At 42.5% G+C, this 22,402-nt stretch overlaps 1 protein-coding gene across 2 annotated transcripts in view; it reads right to left on the bottom strand.

Moving 5' to 3' along the window:
• Positions 1-16,674, bottom strand: part of LOC126259465 (endoplasmic reticulum-Golgi intermediate compartment protein 3) — a 106,881-nt gene extending 90,207 nt beyond the window's left edge. Inside the window, exon 1 of one of the 2 annotated variants that reach the window (XM_049956295.1) lies at positions 16,500-16,674. In XM_049956295.1, the coding sequence (XP_049812252.1) occupies positions 16,500-16,596 (97 nt within the window). In that variant the 5' untranslated portion in view covers positions 16,597-16,674. The remainder of the gene's footprint in view (positions 1-16,499) is intronic. The other variant, XM_049956294.1, reaches the window with a different exon arrangement.
• Between the last annotated feature and the right edge of the window lie 5,728 nt (positions 16,675-22,402).

Here is a 22,402-nt window from a genome sequence, read left to right as displayed (position 1 = left end):
TGGTATGACTGATAACATGTAACATACACAATAAATACTTTTCTTAATGAAACATAGTTTTACACTTCTCTTAAGAATGTGTTCACATTGTTTACCACTGACTCCAAGGCACATCTGCAATCACCATTTGAGAGAAAGACGAACATATGAAAGTAAATGTGCTTCCGAGACATCATTCAAACTTACTCCCTAATGTTGTGCTCACATTCAAAAATCAGGAAAAACAACCCGAATATATGTTTCTTGAAATTCAACTTCTCAGCAGAAAGTGTCTTATCTGTGTAATATACAATCCACTCAAAGTTGGACAGCTCTCAAGCTTTGAATCCACACACTCACAGGTCCTGAATCTTTGTATGAACAAGGTCTTGAATCTTTGTATGAACACTTAACTATAGCTGGAGATGTGAACATAAATTTTATAAGCAACAGGCCTTCAGTTTCAAAATTCAAGCACATGTTCTCCTGCTCAAATCTTACATTGCTTCCATTTGGGCCAATCATCATACTGCACACACTCATACTTCTATTGATATTTTTGCAACCAAGTCTCCAAACAAAGTAATTCCCACTGATGAAACTTCTGCACCTCTCTTACCTGCTCATGATGTAATATTCATGAATTCTTGATTGATTACTATGTCCAAAGAACAAACCACAAGCGCCCACTTTTAGAGATTTTGACTGCTTAAATATGTCTGAGCTGACAGCTGATGTTTATGATATCTCTTGACAGGGAATGACAGTAAATAACTTTGATATAAAATATGAAGTATCAAATTTCACTAAGAGACTCAATAATTTATACAATAAATATGCTTCAATAAAAACTAGAAGAGACAGGAGAAAATCTGCACCATGGTTTACCAATCAATCCTGTCAGTAAGAAATGCAAAACTCAGATACATCTGCTCATTAACTGAGGACTTTCACAGACCTTCTGTCTTGTGAGAAAATCTATGAGAGCTAGGACTAGCCATATCTCAATCTGCAGCTGAACCTCTCATTTCTACTGAGAACCTGAATGAGTATTTCACCACATCTACATCTCTACTTGATCAATGTATGAGGACACAAAACACTGAATCCCTTGATATATCTGCAGTCAGTACAAACAAACAAAAAATTTTCTGCAGCTGGTAAGCCTTAACACAGACAGGAAGTCAACTGCACGAATTGTTCTGCAATTGCAGGATACAACAATATTACAATACAAATGAGCAATTTTTTTCAGCAACCCATTACTGCTTATAATAATATATATTTTTAACCATTCTCCAGCATCTTCCCAATGGCCTGCAAAAAGGGAATCATTAAACCTCTACCGAACCAGAATCTGAAAAAAACAAAAACAAAAAAAACCTCTGGACTACAAGCCCATTCGCATTCTACCAGCATTATCTAAGGCTTTAGAATACATAGTTCACAATCAATTTACCAGTTACTTAACTTCAAATAACTTTCTGGATGAATACCAATCTGGCTTCTGGCAAATTAGCAGCATGATTTATAAAAATGACTGATAAACTGAAACAAGCTATGGACAAATAAGAAGATGGTATTGTGTGCTTTTGGACTTCAGCAAAGCTGTTGATTTGATAGTCTACTTGCTAAACTCAAAACTTTTCTCCAAGTGATGTACAGTGGTTCCTTTACTCCAAGTGCTGTACAGTGGTTCCACTCACACCTTACAAAAAGTAGCAATGTGTAATGGGCAGAATAAAGAGGTTGCAATGGAAGAATGTAGTAGCAGGTGTCCCACAAGGATCAGTATTAGGACCACTACTTTTCTCGGTATATGTTACTGATGTGTCAACTATTACCTCCTATTGCAAATATCATTTATTCATTTATACGCCAATGACCTTTAGTTATACCTAAGTGCAAGCCCAACAAATCTGGACACAGCCTCCCAGAATGTATCAGAATGGGTGCAGAACAAAAGATTTTCAAACTTAACCCATCTAAAATTCAAGCAATTTCAGTCACTCACAAAAGACATATTACTACTCAGTTCAGAGCAACTCTTCCACCCTTAATGCTAAACAGCACAGACATCAAAGAATTTGTTGTAATTCTGGACCATCACCGTGAATGGATTGAACACACAGCTGCAGTTTGTAAGAAGGTGTCAGCATCACTGCATTCATTACAGAAATACAAAAAAGTAGTTCCTCTTGAGCTTAAAAAGAAACTAATAGAGACACTAATACATCCCATCCTTGATTATGATGACCCTATTCTCCAAGACTTTTATACGAGAGTTCACATTGACTGGAACTGGCGATGAATGCTTGTGTGCGATATATTTGTGATGCACGTTATTTCAACCAAATCATTCCTGCCCATAACCAATTATCATGGCTATGTGCCGAAAAGTGTAAAGATTATCAGACCCTGGGTGTTCTGTATCTTCTCCTCTCAATCATTGCATTCTTTCCTGTTTATCTTCAATCCTTACACTACTTCCTGAAAAAGGCAGCAGAAATACTTTTTCCCATGAAATTAAAATCCTCACCTTAGCACTACACACACTACTGTGTTCTCTGAACAATTTTCTGTATCAGGAACCCGAGTTTGGAACAATCTTCCTCAAAATATTAGAGAAACTAAAATCCTTTCAAACCTCAAAAGACAGCTACTAGCCCACTGTCTGTCACAATAGCTATCTCTTTTTAAAGCTCAATTTCGTCAACCCTTCCTCCCACACCACTATTCCCTACCCTTGTCCACAGAGTTCTCTATGGAAATTCTCTTCTTTCCTAGCAACCACTGTCACTTTCATTTCAGTCCTCTCCTCTTTGTTTATAAGTGTTGTAGCCAGAACAGCTTCTTCATGTGTTGCGTCAGTTGCAGTCTTCGACCTATTCATCCTAATCCTCTATTTGATGTTGAAGCTGCCAATTCACATTAGTGACCTAATAAATTGTGCAAGCGATGATGCGATGGACAGCAGTGAATTAGGATTGACATGACACAACAAAATCATCTGTATCGGTATCACCTGGGCATTTCGGAGCTCTGGGACCCTCAGGTCATGGTTCCTTCAGTCATTGCTTTGCATCAGGCCTCTGATCTGTAGGTCCCAAGAGGGAGCCCTATCAGTGCTTGATGCCTGAAGCCGAAGTTGCTCAATCAGCTGGGCATGAGAAGTGGTTCCTTAAGAGAGTGCCATGAAAACCACAAGAGAGGAGGGCAGTGGGACAAATGGTTTTGAAAAAATTGAGGTACTGGGAGTGATGGCTGTGATATTCACATAATTGCACATCATGTCAAAAACATGTAGGCACTCATATTTTTTGTGCCTCTGTATATATCAGGCAGTCAATATATATATATATATATATATATATATATATATATATATATATATATATATATATATATATATATATATATATATATATATATATTTTCTTTTACCAAGATTGGACAAACTGGCAAACATGGAGAATGGTGTTCAGTGCGTTAACACACAAAGGTGGTTTTCACAAGGACTACCTTCATGTAGTTATTGTCTACAGCTACCACATTTTGGGTCCGCAGTGAAGTGGGATGACATATGACCAAAGTGCAAGCATTAGAAGTACCTCATGAGCGATGGGACATAAGATTTGATGTCGCAACTGTCTATTATGACTTTAATTTTTTTCCGGATGACATTTTCTTCAAAAGCTGAGATGAAGGCGCCTATATCTATCCCATTATCCTTGGAACCTTTTTTGCCTCATTGGACAAAATGTATGCCTGTAGTTCCTCATCTGGAGTGTAAGATCTCAGTATAAAATGATTCCTTGGACCATATTCAAGACCTTGTGTGGGACAATGGTCGATGGTGTGTCATGCAGACGTTCAAATACCTGATGGTTGGTAGGTTGATTGGGGTTAAATGACAAAACAGCAAGGTCATCAGTTCCTTGTTTGGAAAGGTGGTCCATTCGGACAGATTTACTTATCAGAAGAGTCATAACGATAAAAGGGAAAAGGCTAAAAAACATAAAAGTGCAGTCATGTAGTCAATGGTGAAAACAAAAGGAATGAAGGCAACAAGTGGGCAACCCAAAGGCTAAGCTAGAGGCAGGAAATATCCCACCTCTGATGCAGTACAGGCAAGACTACCTGCTATTCAAAAGTGTTCAACCACTAGAATGTAAAAGGGCATATCGTAAAAGGAGACCAACCAAATCTAAAAAGTGACAAAAACAGAGTAAAAGGGAGAGAAAAGAGGATCTTGGCCAGGGAGTGGAGTCAGGAATCTCGAAACACAGCTTACAGCGGGAGACAGCCCAACCCTCACCGTCCTGCCCCTACTCCAGATGGAGATTAAAAACCTTAGAACTGAAAATCAAAACCACTTTCACAGAAGAAACTGAGAAACAGTTCAACCATCCAGGAATCATCGGCCAATATTAAAGGTAAAGTGCGGGGAAGTCTGTACTTAGTAAACAGAGCCAAAAGAAGGGGGTATTCCACCAAAATGTGGGCTACTGACATGAAGGCCCCACAACCACAAAGTGGGGATGGCTCATTACGCAAAAGAAAACCATGGGTCAGCGTGGTGTGGCCGATGCGGAGATGACACAGGGTGCTCGAGTCGTTTTGGGAGATGCAGAAGGAAGAACGCCACAGGACAGGTGTCACCTTAATCAGGTGAAGTTTATTAGACAGGGAGGTAGCCTCCCAAGAGTTGGCCCATGACTGGGCGAAGTGGGATTTGATATGAAGTCATAAACCCGCCACATAAGGGGTTACAGAGAAGGGGGGTAAGTGACTGCTCTCCCAGCCAAACAATCAGCAAGCTCATTACCTGGGATACCCACATGGCCAGGGATCCTAAGGAAGTCAGTATGGTGAAGCAGCATGGTGAAGCAGTATGGTGAAGATCAGTGAGACAGTCATGGATGGCCAAGACCACGGGATGGCAGGAAAAACAGCTTGAAGGCCACTCATTGAGTTTGTACATAACAAAGCGAGGTTGAGTTGGTACTGTTTAATAAAGGTAAGAGCCATCAATTCCACAGTAAACACCCCACATGCAGTTGGCAGGAGATGATTTTCCATGCCAACAGAGGACGTGAAGGCACATCCAACACAATCAGCAGATTTAGAGCCATCAGTGTAAAAAAGAACAGCATCCCAAAACTCCCATAAAAGTCAGCAGAAAAAACAATGGAACACCATCAGGGGAATGGAATCTTTCGGACCTCGGCAGAGATCCATCTGAATCTGGGACTAAGGAACTGACCGGGGGGGGTAGGGGGGGAGGGGGGGGATGTTGGGGAGGGAACGTGGGAGACAGCACAAAGAAGGAAGCTGAAAATCATGGCGAAGAGACCCAAGGTAGAGCCCAACCGGTAAACCTGCCATAGGGTGGGAAACAGGTGGGTGACATCCTTGGTCTGAGAACAGGATGGAATAGGAAGGATGAGTGAGTGAGGAACGGACAGCAATTGCATAAGAAACCAGAAGCTGGGACCACCGAACAGAAAGGGGGGAGGGGGGGGGGGGGGATTCCAGCTTCAACCAGGAGACTATCAACAGGGTTAGTAGGGAAGGCACCAGTGGCCAAACAGATACCATGATGGTGGACCGGATCCAGGAGACGCAGTGTGGAATGAGCAGCCGAACCATAAACTTGACACCATAGTCCAAGCGAGACAGCACTTAAGCCCAATGAAGGTGGAGAAGAGTGGAACGATCCAAACCCCAAGAGGTGTGGGCAAGGAAGCGAAGGACATTGGGTTTACGGAAACATCCTATATTCAGAAGTCTGATATGAGGCAGCCAAGTGAGGTTGTTGTCGAAAAGAAGACCCAGGAAACTAAACTCTGGGACCACAGGTAATCGTTGTGCAGTGAGGTACAGCTCCGGATCAGGGTGGACCATAGTAGGGTGACAGAAGTGGACCACCCACCATTTCAAAGGAGAGAAGTGAAACCCGTCTGAGAGGGTCCATGCAGAGGCACACAGTATAGCAGCATGGAGCTGCCGCTCTGCAGGGGCTACCGAAGAGGAACTAATCCAAATGCAGGAATCATCCACATACAGAGCAGGGGTGACCAAAGGACCGGCGGAGGCCACAAGTCCATCTATAGCAATGAGGAAAAGTAGTACACTCAATACGGATCCCTGTGGGATGCCTTTCTCCCGGGTTCGTGGAGAACTAAAAACAGCACCAACTGGAACCCTGAACGACTGATGGAACAAGAACTGGTGGATAAATATCGGGAGAGGGCCCCGAAGACCCCACTCATGAAGTGTAAGATGTGATGGTGCCAAGCCGTGTCATAGGCCTTGCGTAGGTCAAAAAATAGTGCAACCAAATGGCGGTGCTGGGAAAAAGCCTGCCGAACTGCAGATTCCAAGTGAAATAAATAATCAATTGGAGACCATCCTCTCGGAAGCCACAATGGTAAGGCAACAACAGATCCCGAGATTCGAGGACCCAATTGAGCTGATGGGCTACCATCCATTCAAGAAACTTGCAAAAAATGTTTGTCAGACTAATTGGTCGATAGCTTTCAACAGACAGGGGGTTCTTACCAGGCTTAAGGATGGGAACCACGATGCTATCCCTCCACTGAGAAGGAAAGTCACCTTGGAGCCAAATACAGTTAAGGACCTGGAGAAGATGTTGTCGTTGTGGAGCACTGAGATGTTGAAGCAATTGGTTATGAATGGAGTCTGAGCCAGGGGCCGTATCATGAGAAGAAGACAGTGTGGAAAGAAGTTCCCATTCAGTAAAAGGTTTGTTGTAAGATTCTGACTGACAAGGGGTAAAACATAAGGTGGAAGCTTTGGCCTCCTGTTTCTGTTGAAGGAAAGCAGCCGGATAGTAGGCTGATGCTGATGCAAAATGGGTTGCAAGATGTTCCGCGAGAATTAACGGGTCCGTGCAAAGACCATCTGGGCGGGCACGGCCCAGAAGGGTAGACTGGCGATGGTAACCTTGGATAGAGCGAAGTGTAGCCCATAGCCATGGCAGAGGGACAGTAGAACCGAGGGAAGAAACAACGTGTTCCCAACACACCCATTTGCTCTGTTTGATTAAGTAACACGCTTTAGTGTGAAGGCGTTTAAAGGTAATAAGATTGACAGCGGATGGGTGCCTCTTAAGATGTTGCAAAAGCTTGACGGAAATCACTGATGGCAATGGCAGCGGCCGTACTCCACCATGGGAGTTGCCAGCAGTGACATGATCCAGATGAGTGTGGGATAGCAAGGCTAGCAGAGAAAACAATCATATCAGACACGTCACGGAGGACGTCATCAATACAACCCTACAAAGAGGGAGAAAAAACGACATTTGCAAGAAACTGGTCTATGAGAAGACTCTGACTAGATGGAAATGCACTGCCCCACAAGGGATGATGAGCATTAAAATCCCCGAGAAGGACGAAGGGAGGAGGAAGTCGCTGAAGAAGAGCAGTTAAGGCAGCAGGTGTAAGAGTCCTGTCAGGAGGGAGATAAAGATTGCAAACTGTGACCCCAGAGTCCACATGGACCCTAACAGCAACTGCTTCCAATGTAATTTGAAGAGGATTCCACGTGCTAGCAACATGCGTACGGACCAATGTACAAATGCCACCAGAGGCCCGCAGGGGGCTGACCTGATTGCAACAGAAAGCATGGAACCCATGGAGGGTCGGTGAGTGATAACCAGTAAAATGAAATTCCTGTAGAACCACACAAGCTGCAGAGTAAAACGAAATAAGGGATTACAACTCCAGAAGGTGGTGGTAATATTCATTACAATTCCAATGGGTAATCACAGAACGATGATACAAATGGGTGAACAGGCTAAAACCAGTCATGCTGCCGGGTCACCATCCGTCACTGACAAGGAGAGGGTGACATCCACAAACTGCAGGTCAGAGTCAGGTTGCGAAGGTGGGGACGGGACCTCTGCTGACATCAGAGGCTCCTTGTCGCAGAACTTATGTTTCTTGTTCTTTTCTGTTTGAGATCGAGGAGGGCTGTGCTCCAAAAGGGAGCCAGCTGCAGCAAGATCTCGAACAGAATGAGAGCGGGCGACCTGGGGGCCCACAGACCGTAGTTCTCATGGTCGTTGTATGGCAGCAGACCTTTCGCCTGGAAGGTGCTGGGAAGGGGGGTCCCGGGAGGGGCACCCTTGACCTGCAGACGCCAAAGAAGTGGGACACTTCTCCAGCTGGGGAGGGGGAGTGGCGCCCGGAGGGGAGGGTGTCGGAACTGCAGGGGAGGGGTTCAGGACTGGAGTAAGGAAGGGGGAGGAAGGGGTGAAGATGTAACTAAAGCATAGCTAGATGTCATTGACACAGGATGAAGACGTGCATACTTTTTATGAGCCTCAGTGTAGGTTAGACAATCAAGGGACTTATATGCCTGTATCTTCTTTTCCTTCTTATAAGCCGGGCAATCCGGTGAACATGGAGAATGACTGCCATGACAATTAAAACACACAGGAGGGGGAACACAGGAACTCCCCACATGGAGTGGACGTCCACAGTCACCACAGAGAGGGGTCTGCGAACAGGGGGAAGACGTGTCCAAAACACAATAACTTAAAACGTCTCATACATGGTGGGATGTACAGCTTCACATCACATTGATAAACCCTAATCCTGACCTTCTCAAGTATCAATGCGATTGTCCTTCAGGCCCTTCTGAACATGCCAAACAAAGTGAACACTCCACCATCATAGATTGTTCCTAAATTCCTCATCAGTTTGAAGGATGAGGTCTCTGTGGAAAATTACACCTTGAACCAGAATCGAAGACTGGTGGGGGGTTATGGACACAGGAATTGTGCCAATATGGTCACAGGCACTGCAGACTAAAGCAGTTTTGAACAATGAACCCGACCACATCTCGTTCAGAGTGTCCACTTCGCCAAATTTGTCTTCAATGAGTTCAACAAAAAATAAAGGTTTGGTATTGGTGAAAGTATCCCCATCAGTCCTGGTGCAAATCAGATAGTGGGGGAAAGGTTCCACCCCTAGCCGATGAGCCTGACCCTCCTCCCAGGGATAGCCACGGAAGGGAAGGCCAAAGGAGCAGAAGAAGCAGCACTAAAAGTATCATTTCCATTCAAAGAGATGGCTGTAGAAGAACGGCCAGAGTTTTGAACCCGTATGCATTTCATTTGCATAGCGTCTGCCCTGATACCACCCACTCCGATCAGGGACTCTCCCCACAGGCGCCACTCAGCCACAGCAAGGGCCATCTGCCACGGCGGCCAATGGTGAGAGCTCCAATGCTCCGGGATGACAAGCAGCCACTCCTGGGCTTACATGAGGAGGTCATAGCTCAGGTATCAGAATCAGAAGTGTGGTCCCTGTGTTTTCAGAGGGCTCAACCGAAAGGGTACATAGCGACCCCACCACACGGGCTGGCTACCATGCTGGCTATGTACCCTAGCATCAGACAACGACGTGAAGGAAAAGATGGAAGGAACTACGAGGGCATAAGCCAGAGACACTAGGTAAAGTGCTCTTCCCCAAATGGCTCATACTACAGAACAGGAATTTAGTAATGGAGGTCAAACCCCAGAGGGGGAGCAGAGAAGGCCAAAAGGATGAGGTAAATACACAAAAAAACCAAATTGCAAAGCCAACATAACCAGGAGGATAGCGGGGCCAACATAAACAAGGACACAAAGAGAGGGAGAGGAGAGTGCAGAGGGAAAGGAGCAAGAACAGGAAAGGAAAGGAGGGGAAGGGAAAGAAAATACGGCCTGGGAAAGAAGGAAGGGTGTAATAGCTTGGGGCTCTGTGCTCGCCACGCATATACTCACGAAAGGAATATGAGGCCCCTGGGAGACAAATACCTGAAGATCTGTAGAATGTGCAGCAGAAGAGGCATTATCAATAACAATCCATTGCATGTTTCATTAATGATTCAACTTCTCCAAGCTTATCTTCAATACACTCCACAACAAATAATGGCTTTGCCACAGTAAAAGTATCCTCATCAGTTAAAGTATGCAGTAAGTACTGAATAAACTGTTTCAGTCCTAGATGTCTGGCTTGTACCTCTTCCCATGGGGTAGCCAGAGTAGGAAAAGTAGGATTTCTAACTGTCCATGTTCAAGTTTCGATTCCTGGAAGGCAACTGCCAGGAGTCCTGATACATCAAGAAGACAGGCATTTATTCCTTGGTACGCATGGTGAGTTAGTAGCTCAGGCACCAGCAATATGATCCCTGTATCGTCAGGGGGCTCAACCAAAAGGGTACATGGCAATCCCACAATGACAGATGGGCAACCACATTGGCTTTGGAGCACTAATAAGAACATAAGCCGACAATCTTTTAACACTGCATGCAATTGGTGCTATTTAAGGTGTTCTTGCCTAGTCACTCCACACTACAGAAAAAAATTGGAAAATGAAGGTCAAACCCAAAAAGAGGATTGCAAATACTTCAGCCAAAAGGCAGTGAATGAAAGAATATTTTAAGAATGGAAGGCAGAACCTAAGGAATAGGTGGACTGACATCAAAGGCTGCCACCATGAGAAAGAGAGTCTAAGGCTGAGCACCCAGCACACGATCAAGTCAGCCATGTAAGGCTGTACACGACCAGCTAACAGACGGATCCCAAGGAAATGGGATTGGTCGGACACAGTCAGGCACAGGTGCTGCATAAGAGCATTTGTTGCTGTTTGGGTCTGTGTGTATTCTGTACTTCATTATCACCTATGGACATAGAAAAGTCTTGTGAATGAGAACAGGCCAAAATGTTAACTCAAATGAAACAATCAGCAGGCCTTCTGCCGACTGGACACTTTTTTCTTTTGAGACCATTAAATGTGTATACAACTTACCTCAATGTTAAAGCCAAACATTCCTCAGATTGTATAGTTTCCCTGAAATTTGACAATTTCGTAATTGCATGATGGTTACCTGTAAGGATACAGTGAAATGTTTCTTTGTTTATTCCATAGTGAATAAAAATTTTCCCTAGTCTCTCTTCAGTTCTTCATGTAAGTGATGAAATTCTCCCAATCTGCTTCGTCTGTGTAGTATAGGTCCAATTCAGATCTCCCTTCGGTTTAGTTCAGTTCTTTGCCTCATGAAGTATACATTTACTAGAAGGTACAAATCACTTTATCACTTTCCCCTGCCCAATCAAGCAGTTCAGTTATCCCCCAGGGTTCAAATGCCCAGTGAATGACTGGCTGCCACCAATGTTACTCGGATGCAGTAAATGAGCTTCAGCAGTTGGCCATTGTTGTATTATGATACAGACAACCTGTCTGTGGGATTAATACAGCCCCAGTGGATATCCAGGCTAATCCATATGCTTGGATCTCTGTTAGCAGTCTGCAGTGGGGCACTGTGTCTCTTGTATCTTTCTTCAGACAACTGCAACTTCACACCTGTGCTTCTGTTATGGATCCTTCTAAATTTAATACTTTCCTTCAGAAAATATCTGCATCTTCCACTTTTATGTTGTGTATTCCTAAATCTTCTTTAAGTTCTCTGATCCCAATTGTTCTTATTTTCTCACTGGTACTTGAAGATTGTTTTTACAGCCTGTTCTCTTTAATCCTACATAGAGGTACCAAAAATCATATTTTCGTCATTGTTTCTGTATTTTGTTTTAGTTAATCATATTATTGTTGTGGTCTTCAGTCTTGAAGACTGGTTTGTTGCAGTTCTCTACACAAGACTATCCTACACAAGCCTCTTCACATTTGCATAACTACTGTAACTTACATCCATTTGAACCTGCTCACTGTATTCAAGCCTTGGTCTACCCCTACAATCTTTATGCCCCACACTTCCTTCCATTTCCAAACTGATCATTCCTTGATGTGTCACAATGTGTTCTATCAACAGATCCTATCTTTTAGTCAAGTTGTGCCGTATTTCCTTTTTTCTCAGTTCAGTTCAGTTCCTTCTCATTAGTTACTTGATCTATCCATCTAATTGTCAACATTCTTCTTTAGCACCTCATTCAAAAATTTTTGTTCTCACTTTTCACTTCCATACGATAGATACTACAGTCAATACAAACCCAGGGTGACAATTATTGAACAATATGAAATAAAATTGTCATAACCTCTGTATGGTTTGTGTTAGGATGCTCAAACTGCACAGTTGGTTGTAGGGCATGATGGGAATTAGTAAACGTATATGGTTTGCTTTAGTGACGAAGCCCACTTTCATTTGGATGGGTTCGTCAATAAGCAAAATTGATGCATTTGAGGCACTGAGAATCCGCATTTTGTGATGAAGAAGTATCTTCACCCTCAATGGGTGACTTTGTGGTGAGCAATGTCCAGACAAAGAATAATTGGTGTGATATTCCTTGATGGCACAGTGACTACCTAACGGTATGTGAAAGTTTTGGAAAATGATTTCATCCCCATTATCGAAAGTGACCCTGATTTCGACAAGATGTAGTTCATGAAAGATGGAGCTCAACCACATAGAAACAGGATAGTATTTCATGTCCTGGAGGAGCAGTTCGGGGACTGCATTCTGGCACTGGAGTACTCAGAGTCCACTCGCACAGGCCTTGATTGGCCGCCATATTCTCCAGATATCAACACATGAGACTCCTTTTTGCAGAGCTGTATTAAAGACAAGATGTACAGCAATAACCCCAAAACCACTGCTGAGCTGAAAACAGCCATTCAGGAGGTTACGACGGCATCAATGTTCCGACACTTCAGCAGGTTGTGCAGAAGTTCACTACTCATCTGTGCCACGTCATCGTCAATAATGGTAGGCACATCAAACATGTCATAACCTAAATCCGAATATCTGTAGTGATGTTTACATGTTGAATAAAGCGTGTGCACACCGTAGTTTGTAACTAATTAACATTTTTTTTCCATATAGTTCAATAATTGTCACCCTGTACCTTCAGAAATGATTTCCTAATGATTACATTTCTATTAAACATTAACAAATTCCTCTTTTCAGAAATGATTTTCATTGCTATTGCCAATCTACATTTTATATCCTCTCTACTTCAACGAACGTCAGTTACTTTGTTGTTTAAACAATGAAACTCAACTGTCACTTTTAGTTTCTGATTTCCTAATCTAATATCAGCATCATCTGATTTAATTTGACTATATTTCATTATCCTTGATTTACTTTTTTTGATTTTCATCATATGTTTCCAAGACAATATCCACTCCATTTAACGGTTCTTGAAAGTCCTTTGCCATCTCTAACAGACTTGCAATGTCATTGGTAAACTTTATAAAGTTTTTTTTTCTTTTCCCTGAACTATAATTCCTATTCCAAATTTCTCCTTGGTTGTTCAATGCACAGACTGAGTAACGTTTTCAATGCTGCTTCCTTTCATGCCCTTACACTATTGTAACTACAATCTTACTCCTGTACAACTAGAAGATAACTTTTTGCTCCCTGCATTTTACTCCTGCCACCTTCATGGATATAAAGAGTGTATTCCAGCCAACACTGTCCACAGCTTTATTTAAATCTACAAATGTCATAAGCGTTGGCTTGCCTTTTTTTCAGTCAATCTTCTACGATAAGACATAGAGGCAGAATAGCCTTTCATGTTCCTAAATTTCTCTGGAATCCAAACTGATCTTACCTGAGGTCAATTTCTGCTAGTTTTGCCATTCTTCCACCAATAATCCATGTCAGTACTTTGCAACCATGACTTACTAAACACATTGTTTGGTAATATTCAGCCACGTCAGCACATATGTTCATTGGAATAGGAATGCTTCTTAACTTCCAGTATTCTGTGCTGCTTATTACACCTAAAATTCTCCTCATAAATCTTCTCTCTAATATTTTCTATTTCTCCAACTTATAACTCAGCACTATGTATTCCGGTTTCAATATAGTATTATTCTTTTTGTGCTGTAGTTTTGACTGCACCACAACTAACAAATTTTCAACGGTGCCTAGCTGGTCTTGTAAACTGTTTTCTAATTTTTGTTTCAAAGTTATTGCATGTATGTAAACAGAAACAAAATTTTATTGGAATCAATAGTTTGAAGAAAATATTTTGTGATCTTTCCTACATGATTCTCTGCAATTCACATTTAAGTGCTTGGCAGAGGATTCATAGAACTGCTTTCAGACTATTTCTTGACCATTCAATCTCAAATACATTAGCACATGGGAAAAATGAAACCTAAATCTTTCCCTGTGAGATGTGATCTCTCTTTTATTATTAACATTATGGTCTTTTATCCTACGTAGATGAGAGTCACTAAATTTTTTCGCATTCAGAGGAGAAAGTTGATAATTAGAATTTCATGAAAAGATCTTGCTGCAACAACTATCATTTTGTTTTAATAATGGCCATTCCAAATGGAAATTAAAGAAACTGCCAAATTATGTTAGCCACTTAGAAACTTACAAATAGGAAAACTGGTTGTCATTGGATTTGTGGCACAGATATGAGTAGTTCCACAGCATCTGTAAGTGCTAAATGTACAGCCAAATTTGGTCAAAGTATTTTATTTCAATGTTGGTGCGAGTTCGTGAATATTGTACTGAATTAACTATAAACACCACCAAAAACTGATTCATTAATTACAAGCTACAGGTCATTCTGTGATTGAAGGACTACTGCACAATGAGTGATGATTTTGTTGGAAAAGGACTGATGTGGGAGGGCAAGATTTAGTTTCCCAACAGAAGACAAGGGTAAGATGTGATGGTGCTGCTCCAGGGAGGCATTCTGAAGGAAAGACAGAAGGAAAATTAGCATTTTACACACCACTGATGAAGACAAAAGCCAAGATCAGACTGGGGAAGGAAATCTGCCGTGCCAATTGAAAGAAATTATTCCATCAATCATGTATAATTTATGGAAGAAGATATTATTGAGTTACAAAGCAGGAATTGCTTCCCATATCATTCAGAGGCCATGGCAAGCTCGTTTAGTTACTATAGCTACTTCATAAATTTGTTACGATTTTAACGTAGGATCTTAAAAATTCCAGTCTCCATACAGCTTACACAATAGAAATTTCTCTTTAAAGATTTCTGCAGGAGACTCCAAATGAGTTGCTGAGTCTATGCCATGTCAAGTTGCTGCACTACACCGAGCAAACGGAGGTATCCCACATCTATTATCACCTTAGTGTATTTTTTTTTCCCTATTGTCTTAGGAAGAGAAGACATTTCTGGTGTCTCTTACTTAGCAAGGTACTTTAATCCCTGTTTACAACTTCACTATAAGAAGCCTATACAATTCAGCAAGTAACTACAGTTACTGTAGGTTTAGTTGTGTTTTAATATTTGTACCGAGGTATTTCCGCACTCTGCAGCAAAACACACACAAAGAATATGTGATACTGTTTGTAATAAAGCATATTGAAGGCATGAGTTTTAAATGAGAAACAATTCTAAATAATGTACATGTATGTGAAGTAAGTTTACAATAACTCTAACCTAAGTGTGTATTTTCTCAACAGTAAACAGCTATTAAATTTGTAATCTGTCTTGATAAGTGCACATCCCGTACAGCAAGTGTAAACAAGTGACTATAATTTTAAACTATGCGGATTTCCTTCTCATATAATTAAAAGATTTAAGGTTCAGATTCATGCCAAATGACATCCTAAACCACATGAAACACTGCTGCAGCAGGACGAAGCATTACACATCATTAAATCACCATAGCAATTGCAAAAACAGACTAATGATAAAGTTTTAATCACAAGTATTTGTTGTGAAGAGTAGCAAATTGGATAAACTGCAGTTTTGTCCAAACCCATTGCCCCAATGACATAGAATAGTCAGATCAAGTAAAATCTTAGAAACTACCTCCTCAACTCACTACTATTTAACTTTGGATCTAACCCAGACTTCCGTTTACTCTGTAGATCAGTATGTAAACACAATTAAGACAACGCATTCACATTTTCAGTGTTCGCAAACTCTCAATCAAATTGTTATGGTGTAATTTAATCTGTATCTTAGGGTACAACACAAATTAGTCTTACACCACACTCTATATACCAAAAAATTGTAGATATATAAAGGAATATTGTCAGTGTTCTGACCTCTTGGTTTTCGCGCATGTAATATGTCAACGACGCATAATCCTACATTAAGGGTCAAGGTCAAGTTCTGGTATCGGCAAGTTCAGTCGAAGATAAAAAGGGAGAGGGGTATTCAGCATCTCACCTTGTTATCTTCTGGTACGATGGCATGTATCATAGTTACGGTGATTATCCATCAAATACGATCGTTAAACTCCGTAACACACTCGTATAAGTGAAATACGTTTATTTGGGCGATCGGTAGTTTCACTGCTATTAATTACGAATGATGGTAATTTACAGACATACTTAACGGTTCATAGCATGTCACGGACGCTCACCCGGCTTTAGAATTTTCTTATTTGTATGTTGCCTGCAGATGTCAACTGCCTTCTCGGCTGTTATACATTAACAATAAAAAGGATTTATATTATGCTATCCTTGTGCAGCAATCAAGGGATTTCCTATTAAATTACACGCGTAATGCCTGTAGCTAACGTCAAACGCGGTGGCGGAATGATGCAGTACCTGTTGCGCCTCCAAATGTTTTGATCCTAAAATCATCCAAAGTTTTGGGGTATGCATCGAATTTTCGTAACGTACTAACTATATCAGCCGAGCTCATTTTCAAACAATATTACAAATATAAACAAAACTTTCAACCACAGTTACACAATCTTTGGTCAGAAGAACGTAAACTATAAACATATCCTTGAAAAACAATTTCTTCGACAGGAAATAATCGAAATAATAAATCAAACATATCGAAACATATCGAACCGTGGTCAATGGAATATCAGTACATAGATTGCTGCTAATGCTCGGTTTACACTAGCAAGTTACTGCAGCAATTTACATCCGCGGAGGAACTTTCCGCGCGATTTGCGAGTGTAAACATATCGCCAAGACGACTTGCGACCGTAGCAATTTATTGCGGAAGTGACTTGCACACGTTTTCCGCTTCGAGTGTAAACACCACCCAAGAAGTATCTGCAAGTAACTTGCAGCTTTTAGGATTTATTTCTATTTCCTGCAAGTAGGAAGCGCAAGTTATAGTAAGCATGTCGCCTGCATAACACTCATATTTAACATTTTACTTAATGTGGTGACTTAATTTTATGCAACCATCTTACAAACAAATTTCAGAAATGGGGAAGAAACAGGGCTGGATGAAGCAGGATACAGAACATTTTATTGAAGCCGTGGAGAGCTACCCCGAAATACGGAACGTGCATAACCGAGACTTTAAGGATATAGTGAAGAAGATGAGCGCATTAAATGAAATCTCGTCGATTTCGACACGTCTATAAAAGAAGTACATAGAAAGTAGCATAACTTGAAGACACAACCCCTTTGCCACCTGCATCCACTCGCTTGTTGTTTTAGGAGTCTAGAAAAAGACGATGTGTAATTATTACATGTTCTATTTACTTAGCTTGTCACTTTCCATTTTATGAGCATTAGAAGAAAAAAAACATTTTTATAAGCACATCATTCTGTAAAATGCAGTTTATTTCAATACAAATTTAATTTCATTGTGTTTTCACATACCTTCAAATAATTTTCCCTTTTCAAGACGTTAAAAATGGCTCTACATACATCGGGTACGATCAGAGAAATCGTGCTGACGGGAATATGAAACAAGTACATTAGGGACTTGTATGAGTCTCCTACAGAGAAAAGATTTCAAAATTCAAACTTTTTTTGGTTGTATGTTTCACATAAATGAAATGCCTATTTTATTCGTAGCTCACCGGTAGCTATAAATCATAGAGTGACTACCAAATGTTCTTTTGCTGAAATAGCAGTACCGAAGTTTGTGTCTCGTTTTGATATGGGCATCAACAAATATTCCAGATTATTTGAGGACATTCTGCAAAAGTTTTCAAAAGTATCCATGCTCTCGATACTAAGTTCTTGCAAAAGGCACCAATTTGCGATGTTCTCATTATCTACTCTCTAACCCAAATACTTCTCTTTTTCTTTTTCACGTTTTACATTACAATTACAAGAGCTGCAGCATATCTCACCAGCCTACTTGTCATTTTACACTTCGGCTCACACTCGTAGTGGTACTGAAAGCATATGTAAACAGTATCAGCAAGTTGTTGACGCAAGTTGCTTGCCAAAGAATTTGTGGAAGAATCTTGCTTAATTCTTGTGCTGCTGTGTAAACACAGCTGCAAGAGGCTAGCAATAACTTGCAGCAATAACTTCTGCAAGCGACTTGCTAGTGTAAACCCAGCTTAAGAAACAATACAAGTAGAATAGCTTTGCACTTTTCTTCTGCCGTGTTTTTAGTAATTTGTTAACGCTTATACAGTCTGTGGGAGTCGCCAGCAGAACATCCGTAGACGCACAGTGAAGGATAGCATTATTCTGTGGCGGCGCGCACAAGGGATAGATTGTTTATTCTTTGATTATATATAATAGTTCTGTTGTTATTGATTCATTGTTAATATGACATTTTTGTTGCAATAAAAAAATATTATAGCCTAACTACTTCGTGAGTCTTTCTGAAGATTGAAATAAGTAGTAAGTGGCTACGGTGGTGACCCCGACGTGATGAATTTCGTTGTAAACGAACAAATGCAGCCCAGTTCCATTTCGTCTACCAGGAGATCAGCGAGTCCGCGTGGCACACAGAGTGTTACGGATCGGCGTGACATTTTGCTACAGAACATTGAGGAATTACGACATTGAAGAACAAGAAAACGCTGTGTTGAATTTTTCTGCGCCATCAAGAAACGGCCTTTCTACAGAGAACAGTAGCAAGATGAAATTACGCCCACCGCAGTTCATACCTGATAAACATGAACTGTAGCTTGCAATGCTTGATCTGACTTTCCAGCATCATGGCATTGTAAACGAAGAGACAAAATTTATGATCGCCGTTAGTGCGCTTGACAATAAAACAGCAACGATCAGCGCAGATATAATACTTCAGCCGCCCGCCACGCAAAAGTGGAACAACGTATCCAGCAAGTATTGCACGGTGAAAAGAAAGGAGATAAGTCACCTTCGGAATTTTGGCGGCACCTGCGAAGTTTAGTCAACGACACCGAGTTGCCAGATACGACACTGCAACATGTATGGCGTGTGCAGTTGCCAGAACGGCTGTGGCGCTCTCAGACGCACAAGATATCACGTCGTTGATCTCATTAGCCGACAAGGTCTACACCTCGTTAGACGCAGCGCATACGTCGACGGTGGTGTTCGGACACAACAGTACAGACTCACAGGAAACGGCGGCGATACAACGACGCCAACAGCCGGACGTTTGTCAACAACTGGATGACCTACGAAAACAAGTTGACGGATTGAAGCAGCAGATATCGACGTTGCTCGGAGGCAAGACAGGCACAAACAAGAAGAGCAAGGAAGATGACATTGTGTCTAAGACACCATTCGGTTTATTCGAATACCTCTGTATGCCGTTCGGGTTAAAAAATGCGGCACAAACTTGGCAGCGTTTCATTGACGAAGTTCTCAAAGGTTTACCGTATTGCTTCGCGTACCTCGACGACATCTTGGTTTTTTCGTTGTCTGAGGAATTGCACGAACTACATCTAAGGACTGTTTACCATCGACGATTCGGAAGCGAGGCGACGCGCTGCACATCACCCTGCAATCACCCAAATGGCGACAGCGGCCGGAGTTAGGCGCCGTCGGTCGCGAGTTCGAGCACCAGCGCCTACTGTTACGAGGTGAGATCGACGAGGGGCAGCTACGGGCGAGTAACCGTTCTTCTATACCTTCACTGTCCCATCGGCTGTTTGTTACAGACGTTAAGTCCGGCCGTGCTTATGTAGTCGACTCAGGTTTCGGACGTTAGTGCATTGCCTGTTAGAAATTGTGATGTGAAGCTCCCTCCATTTCAGTCGAAACTCACAGCAGCAAACCAGACGTCGATAGCGACTTATGGAAAACGTCGGATAGACGTAGACCTCGGGTTCCATGAAAGTTTACGATGGACTTTCGTAATTGCCGATGTGTCGGACGCAATATTGGGTGCAGATTTCTTGTTTCACTATGCACTTGAGGTATCTATTAGCTCAGTGAGTATTCGACAGAGGACACAGTGCATCAGAGGCACCCTAGGACGAAGCCCTATGTCCACATCTGATTGCAGGCAAGTAGCAAATTGCGAATACATGTCTGGTGGGCAGACAATAAAGCACAATACGGTACATCACATCATGACTACACCCGGTCAACCAGTGTCTCAACGCCCACGCCGGTTAGCTCCGGATCGTTTTGCTGCAGCGAAGGCATAGTTCGAAGAATTAATACTCTCGGGAATCGTCCATAGATCCGACAGTCCGTGGTCATCGCCACTTCACCTCGTAAAGAATAAATACGGGACTTGGAGACCATGCGGAGATTACAGGGCACTAAATACTCGTACCATCCCCGATCGTTATCCGATACCACATATCAGGGATTTTACGCACGCACTTGCAGGCACGACCATTTTTAGTGCCATTGATTGCAAAAAAGCGCATCACCAGATACCGGTCGCACCTGCTGATATACCGAAGACGGCTGTCACGACACCATTCGGTTTATTCGAATACCTCTGTATGCCGTTCGGGTTAAAAAATGCGGCACAAACTTGGCAGCGTTTCATTGACGAAGTCCTCAAAGGTTTACCATATTGCTTCGCGTACCTCGACGACATCTTGGTTTTTTCGTTGTGTGAGGAATTGCACGAACTACATCTAAGGACTGTTTACCAACGTATTGAGGCATATGGCATTTCGGTCAATGAATCAAAGTGTTTACTTCGACGACGTCCGGTGCCATTCTTGGGCTACTCAGAGGCAGCAGCTGGTATCAGCCCACTGCAAGACGAACTCGACCTTATCAAAGAGATGACTCGCCCCTTCGACTATCGCCAACTACACCGGTTTCTTGGAGCAGTTAACTTCTACAGACAACATCTGCCTAATGCGGCGGCCATTCAAGCACCTTTTACGTCAGCACTAGCCGGCAAGGATGCAGTAGGCAAACGACCTTTACAGTGGACATCAGAGATGCAGATGGCATTCGACAAGATCAAAACCTGTCTACGTCAGGCAATAATGTTGGCACATCCGGTTCCTCAAGCTCGGCTGGCAATTGTTGTGGATGCGAGCCAGCAGGCTATAGGTGCAGCTCTACACCAGAAGGTGGAAAACAATTGGCAGCCCCTAAGTTTCTTCTCCCGCAAGCTTACATCATCACAAGTAAAATGGAGTGCCTATGATAGGGAGCAACTGGTAATTTATGAAGCCATCAGACATTTCCGACCGCAAGTAGAAGGCAAACCATTCACTGTTTTCACAGACCACAAGCCAATTACCTTGGCCATCAGTAAGAACAAGGATGGTTGCTCACCACGACAACTTAGACAACTCGAGTTTATCGCCCAGTTTACGACAGACCTACAGCACATAAAAGGAGGTGAGGACGTCGTTTCAGATGTCCTGTCTAGGTTGGAAACAATCTCTCAGACTATTGACTACAAGGAAATAGCTACAGCACAGGAAACAGACCAGCAACTTGCTAAATTCTCTCGTGATAGTACGTCCGGGTTACGCTTGCAACAAATATAACGTGCGGGTGAACACTTCCGAGTTTGGTGTGACGTATCGCAAGGAAAACCGTATCTGAGAGATTTCGACGACAATTATTTGATAGCATCCATGAACTGGCTCATCCGGGAATAAACGCCAGCGTCAAACTAATGACAGACAGATTCGCGTGGCCCGGTATAAATAGAGACTGCTGTAATTGGGCAAAAACGTGCCTGGACTGTCAGAGGTCCAAGGTGGGACGACACGTGCACAAAGCGGTAGGAAACTTCCCACTTACCACACAACGTTTCACACATGTGCACCTGGACATCGTGGGACCGCTTTTGCCGTCGGAAGGATACCGTTATCTCCTCACTGCAGTGGACCGCTTCACCAAATGGGCAGAGGCGATTCCGTTATCGGTTAGATTAGATTAGATTTACTTTCATTCCAATTGATCCGTAGTGAGGAGGTCCTCCAGGATGTGGAACATGTCAGAAACGGTGGCACGTATATTTCTTTCATCTTGGATCGCACGTTTTGGCTGCCCTTTACATGTCACCACAGACCAGAGGCGTCAGTTTGAATCGACGGTGTTCTCAGAATTGGCCAACACCTGCGGGTTCCAACATCATCACACCACAGCGTACCACCCAACAAGCAATGGGATGGTAGAATGCTGGCATAGAACATAAAAAGCTGCATTAATGTGCTTTGCACAATCTTGGTCGTCAGCGTTACCACTAGTTTTGTTGGGCCTACGCACAGCATTGAAAACGGATTTAAGGGCATCCACCGCAGAATTGGTTTATGGTGAACCTTTACAACTGCCTGCAGAATTCTTCACCGATAAAGAAGGGGCACGACAGACCG

The sequence above is a fragment of the Schistocerca nitens genome, chromosome 5 (assembly GCF_023898315.1).
Source record: "Schistocerca nitens isolate TAMUIC-IGC-003100 chromosome 5, iqSchNite1.1, whole genome shotgun sequence".
NCBI lineage: Eukaryota > Metazoa > Arthropoda > Insecta > Orthoptera > Acrididae > Schistocerca > Schistocerca nitens.
The sequence above is the reverse complement of the archived record's forward strand: the minus strand, read 5'-3'. Positions and strand labels throughout refer to the sequence as shown.